The sequence below is a fragment of the Protomyctophum parallelum genome, assembly GCF_964188405.1.
Source record: "Protomyctophum parallelum genome assembly, chromosome: 3".
NCBI classification, from domain to species: Eukaryota; Metazoa; Chordata; class Actinopteri; order Myctophiformes; family Myctophidae; genus Protomyctophum; species Protomyctophum parallelum.
In genome coordinates this window covers 3,291,596-3,298,235 of record NC_139698.1, presented here as the reverse complement: position 1 = coordinate 3,298,235, position 6,640 = coordinate 3,291,596, and the positions used below count along the sequence as shown (strand labels likewise).

Sequence of the window (6,640 nt, the reverse complement as noted above, 5' to 3'; positions counted from 1 at the left end):
GGGGAGGGACTGCAACGCTCTATACCCGCTGTCTCCACTCTGGTGTTTTTATTTCTAGAACTACCCAGACCGTCTAATAATGTGTGTTTATCTCTAGACAACTACCCAGACCGTCTAATAATGTGTGTTTATCTCTAGACAACTACCCAGACCGTCTAATAATGTGTGTTTATCTCTAAGACAACTACCCAGACCGTCTAATAATGTGTGTTTATCTCTAGACAACTACCCAGACCGTCTAATAATGTGTGTTTATCTCTAGACAACTACCCAGACCGTCTAATAATGTGTGTTTATCTCTAGACAACTACCCAGACCGTCTACTAATGTGTGTTTATCTCTAGACAACTACCCAGACCGTCTAATAATGTGTGTTTATCTCTAGACAACTACCCAGACCGTCTAATAATGTGTGTTTATCTCTAGACAACTACCCAGACCGTCTAATAATGTCTGTTTATCTCTAGACAACTACCCAGACCTTCTGATAATGTCTGTTTATCTCTAGACAACTACCCAGACCGTCTAATAATGTCTGTTTATCTCTAGACAACTACCCAGACCTTCTGATAATGTCTGTTTATCTCTAGACAACTACCCAGACCGTCTGATGTGTCTCGACGCTCCCATCCTGAGTGACAGCACCTGTAGGAACGCCTACCCCGGTCAGATCACCGGAAACATGTTCTGTGCTGGATATATGGAGGGAGGCAAGGACTCCTGTCAGGTAACTATCACATTATCACAGATATATGGAGGGAGGCAAGGACTCCTGTCAGGTAACTATCACATTATCACAGATATATGGAGGGAGGCAAGGACTCCTGTCAGGTAACTATCACATTATAACAGATATATGGAGGGAGGCAAGGACTCCTGTCAGGTAACTATCACATTATCACAGATATATGGAGGGAGGCAAGGACTCCTGTCAGGTAACTATCACATTATAACAGATATATGGAGGGAGGCAAGGACTCCTGTCAGGTAACTATCACATTATCACAGATATATGGAGGGAGGCAAGGACTCCTGTCAGGTGCATATGCTCTATAGCCCTTATAGCACGAGCACAATGTTTTGGGCCAAACAAAGAATTAGAAAGTAGAAAAAAACGGCAGGTTACAACACTTATTTTTGTTGTTTTTCTTCTTTGTTATTATTTGTTTGGTCCAAAATATTGTGTTTGTTGTCATGATTTGTCACGTCTCCAGTTGGCTTTGTACGACGCTTAAGTTAAAAGGTCTTTAAATAAATACTTTTTGAAATGTCTATGAGGAAAAATGCATTGGGATTCATTTCCTGGGCCTGACCAAGAAAGCTTAGAGAAGGAAAAGACACCACCGTCATGGTGTCACGTGACTGGACGCCAGGGCTGCGCCATGACACCCCACCACGCCCCCATGTGCAAGAACTCGCAGCGGAAGTTCGATGAATACATTGGAGTGGATGGGAGCCCGCTGGACATCTTGTAAAGAAACATTATTTATGAACGATAGCGACCTTTGTCATATAATCGGTCCAGGAATATAATAGAAGACATATCACAGATTGTTTTCCGACTGGGTGTTTTTCGACTTGCTAACTGTTTCATTTTATTCAGAAATTTAAAGAGCACAGGGTACGTTTCTGGGCTGCATGGGCTTAGCCTGCTGGTGGCAGTATTGGGTTCACATCACAATCCTGCCTTCAAAAGCCTATATTGTTTTTAATTCATCAACATTACAAACTAAATAACGCTTTAAAAATGTTGAGAATAAAGGATTTTGCAATATTACAAGTCAGTGGTGTTTGATGAAATACTTTTTTTCACTAAAGTAAAAGTTGCCTAGCAGTATCACAATGTAATATGCTCTACAAGTGGTTAAGTTTCAGAATAAATACGCAAATTAACAGTAGCCTTGGGACCAACCCACCTAGTATAATACAACAGTAGTTTTAAGTAGTACAATACAACTTAATAGTAGTCCAGTAATAACTAATAATTGTAGTGAAAGTATAATATTTGCATGTGAAATGTAGAGGTAATTAAACGATTTAAGAGTCATGTGTTCCCTCAAAATATAGTAGGCATAGGCATACCTTAAAGAAGTTAATGCTTGCTCTATCAACTCCAGACATTGCCTTATTCAGTTTCAAGTTAAATATGAATGAATGACTGGATAAATGAAATTGTACTGGTACCACGGAACGTGACGCGCACGCACGCACGCACGCATCGCGGCATGCACACAGAACAGCTGTAGGCTATAGCCTAAGGCCCTAAGCCTAAAACACAAAAGTAGACTTAAAATGGTCAGACAAACATCCTTACTGGACACTAGCGAAACTAAAAGGTTTGCTTTGGACGAATATATCTGTAACTGTTATTTGATGGAGGAGAACACCACACAGCAGCAGTAGCCTACTGGAGCCATAGCAGTCACACTCCTGTAACTTAAGTCAAGTGTGCATGGCATGCTTACCGGCTACGTGCGCTCACAGTCAGCTCAGGTATATAAACAGTTAAAGCTGTTGTTATGCAAAGTAGTGGCTATTTGAATTCGGCACGGTACTTTACACGGTGTGAAAATAGGGGGAGGTGAGCGGGTTGGTCCTAAGGCTACTGTTAATATGAAAAAAAGTATTTCATCAAACACCACTGACAAAATCCTTTATTCTCAACATTTTTAAAGCGTTATTTAGTTTGTAATGTTGATGAATTAAAAACAATATAGGCTTTTGAAGGCAGGATTGTGATGTGAACCCAATACTGCCACCAGCAGGCTAAGCCCATGCAGCCCAGAAACGTACCCTGTGCTCTTTAAATTTCTGAATAAAATGAAACAGTTAGCAAGTCGAAAAACACCCAGTCGGAAAACAATCTGTGATATGTCTTCTATTATATTCCTGGACCGATTATATGACAAAGGTCGCTATCGTTCATAAATAATGTTTCTTTACAAGATGTCCAGCGGGCTCCCATCCACTCCAATGTATTCATCGAACTTCCGCTGCGAGTTCTTGCACATGGGGGCGTGGTGGGGTGTCATGGCGCAGCCCTGGCGTCCAGTCACGTGACACCATGACGGTGGTGTCTTTTCCTTCTCTAAGCTTTCTTGGGCCTGACCAAGGACTGCCTAAAGAGGACGAGACGCGAAGGCCGTACGGGCGACGCCATGTTGCTCCATGGAAGGAAATGAACATGCGCAGTTGAGACCAGGAAGTTGTACATGCCAAAATGTGTGCATGTACAACTTCCTGTTCCCGTACGGTCTTCTCGTCTCATCCTCTTTAGACAGTCCTTGGGCCTGGCGTGGTCATGAAAGGGGGCGGGACAGCGACGCTAGTCTATAAGATGGAGTCTGAAGAAGAAGTGAGTTTTCAGACTGCTGATGTTTGTGTTTGTCATGGTGTTCCTCAGGGTGACTCCGGGGGTCCTCTGGTCTGTGGCGGTAAGCTGCAGGGTGTGGTCTCCTGGGGCTACGGCTGTGCTCAGAGGAACAAGCCCGGCGTCTACGCCAAGGTGTGCAACTACAACTCCTGGATCTCCCAGACCATGATGAACAACTAAAACTGCAACTCCCCAGATCTCCCAGACCATGATGAACAACTAAAACTACAACTCCCAGATCTCCCAGACCATGATGAACAACTAAAACTACAACTCCCAGATCTCCCAGACCATGATGAACAACTAAAACTACAACTCCCAGATCTCCCAGACCATGATGAACAACTAAAACTACAACTCCCAGATCTCCCAGACCATGATGAACAACTAAAACTACAACTTCTCCCAGATCTCCCAGACCATGATGAACAACTAAAACACTACAACTCCCAGATCTCCCAGACCATGAACAACTAAAACTACAACTCCCCAGACCTCATAGGCCACGATGAGCTAAAACTACAAATACCCAACATTCATCACTGCCAACCAGGAAGTCAACATAATGTTGCAACAAGAGAATAAAGATAGTTTCACCTCTAAGGATAATGTCTGTCTGTCTGTCTGTCTGTCTGTCTGTCTGTCTGTCTGTCTGTCTGTCTGTCTGTCCATCGACCGGGTCACAATATTGTGATCACAAAGTAAGCATGGTGTCTTTGACATTATAGCCTACATTTTAAATTAGATTCCATATTTCTAGAGGGTGCCATACTTGTCATTATGTGCCATGTCAACATAGGCCTACATTTGAATGACACCACATCAAACGGAGTTCAGTGTTTTAATGAATGGAGAATTATGTGCGGGTAGTAATTTAGATACAAATGTGTATTTGACTTAGTGATGGGAGATTAACCAGCAATACATCTGTATCGGCCGATATTAGGATTAAACCAATTAATTGGTAATCGATATCGGTAAAATAATATATTGGATTTAGCAGATATTTAATTTTATTATAATTATGTTGAAAAACCTGAAAAGGCCTTTTGTGATGATGAAGGCTGCAAATTGTTTTCTGGGGAAGCTTTCAAAAGAGTCAATAGTTGGAACATTTAAAAAGATATACTACATTCAAGCTGTTTACGTTGGGATATGAGCCAACATTTATATACATATATATGTATATTATATAATGTTTACGTTGGGATATGAGCCAACATTTATATATATATTATATACATATATATATATATATAGTATATTATATAATGTTTACGTTGGGATATGAGCCAACATTTCAATAACGGTGCATCCCTAGTTTCAAAATATAGAGGCATTGCTTCAAATTCAGCCTTTTTTCAGAATGGACAAAATTATATATATTTTTTAATTTAATACAGAATGAGATCATATCGATATCGGTTATCGGCCATAATAGCAATTAATTATATCAGATATCGGCCAAATTGTCCCATCGATACATCCCTAATTAGACCACATCTTTTTTACATAGTTTTCTCTCTCACACATATAAAGGTGCCAAAGGTTGCGTACCCGTTCTACACCAGTGTTGGTGTTGGCTAGACCTCACCCTCGCAGTAACTAACATGCAGGGTTTAAGTGGCTTATTTTTCTTTTAACCCTCTAAGACCCAGCGTTGCTTTTTAGCAACAATTTTATTTAATTTAATTACTAAATTATTATTATTTGTTTCTGTTCTTTTTTCACCTAAACGTCATCAGTGATGTTCATTGCAATGCCATTTCAATGCCATTGGTCATGATATTTGCATCCAGAGGCTGAAATTCACACAAATTAAAAATGTCTGGACTAAAAGTAGGTAAAATAATTGTAATATATGGTTTTTTGTGATCATTAGAATGTCTAGAACATGTTTTATTCATTATTGTGAAAGATATCCCCAAAATGTAAATTATTAATTTATTATATTATATAAATAAGTAGAAATTAATGCGGGTGTTAAACACATGTCACTGATGGAGGGGAAAGGAACTGGTTGGAATAACGTGTTCCTTCCACGCGCTACGTCCAACCAGGGAAACTCCCCCCTGTCAGGTGTAAAGGAGCAACTTGGACACTCAGACATGAAGGAAGCATGAGTTCAAGTCCGTTGCTCTCCCCTTGTCCCCCATATATGGGGACTAGGTTGCTCTCCCCTTGTCCCCCATATATGGGGACTAGGTTGCTCTCCCCTTGTCCCCCATATATGGGGACTAGGTTGGTCTCCCCTTGTCCCCCATATATGGGGACTAGGTTGCTCTCCCCTTGTCCCCCATATATGGGGACTAGGTTGGTGGAGGGTGTGTAGAGCCCAGGATCACATTAGATGATTGACACAGGGGTGAAAAATGGGTTACAAAATCGTGGGATAAAAAATATATATAAAAAAAACTAAAAAAAACACATTTCTTATCAAACAGATTGATTGAGCTACAAATCAAAGCAGGAATAGATTAGTGTCCTTTAGACAGCTTTATTTCTCACAACATACTGTACATACTGTACTCAGTGGAATGTGTGACGCCTGCAAACAGCCCAACATATTGTGCCCTCAATCGATTATAAACTTATATTATGAACCCGTTAATTAACACAGTGGTTCTCAAACGTCTCCATGTCAAGGACCCCCAAATTAGACCCTCATTAGACCCCCGTTTGAAAATGTTTAGGCCTACCAGAGACCCCCATAAGAGAACCTACCAGAGACCCCCATAAGAGAACCTACCAGAGACCCCCATAAGAGAACCTACCAGAGACCCCCATAAGAGAACCTACCAGAGACCCCCATAAGAGAAGATATTTACGGCTCTAGCAGCAACTCTCAAACCATTTTAATTTCAAGGACTCCCAGTTTGACACGCATTAGGCCTCAAACAATGTTAATTTAACCCATTCTGACCTGAGATCAGATTCTAAAAATGTCTTCTACATCCTGACGGTTTTCCATTCTGACCTGAGATCAGATTCTAAAAATGTCTTCTATGTCAGTCGCTCTTTGATTTTTTTTAAATAGCAGACCTACAAGCTCTTAGCGCTCCACTTGTTGGCGCGCTAAGAGCTTGTAGATCTGCTATTTTTCAATAGCTAAAGCACGACATGATGCTAACACCAAAAGGGGTTGCTAACGCCTAAAATGGATTAATTTAACTCTGAGAGTACGAATATGTAGGCCTATACACTCAGAGTTACAGACCCATAAGTGTCCATTTGGTACCTAACTATATCATTTAGCTGGGGACTCCC

The 6,640-nt window shown here is 40.9% G+C and overlaps 1 protein-coding gene across 1 annotated transcript in view; it reads left to right on the top strand.

Moving 5' to 3' along the window:
• The window catches only part of prss1 (serine protease 1), a gene marked incomplete at both ends in the record, with an annotated part of 7,701 nt that extends 4,148 nt beyond the window's left edge, over window positions 1–3,553 (top strand). The window contains 2 exons of the mRNA XM_083760648.1: window positions 591–727; window positions 3,404–3,553. Of these exons, the coding sequence (XP_083616774.1) occupies window positions 591–727; window positions 3,404–3,553 (287 nt within the window). The remainder of the gene's footprint in view (window positions 1–590; window positions 728–3,403) is intronic.
• Window positions 3,554–6,640: the final 3,087 nt, after the last annotated feature.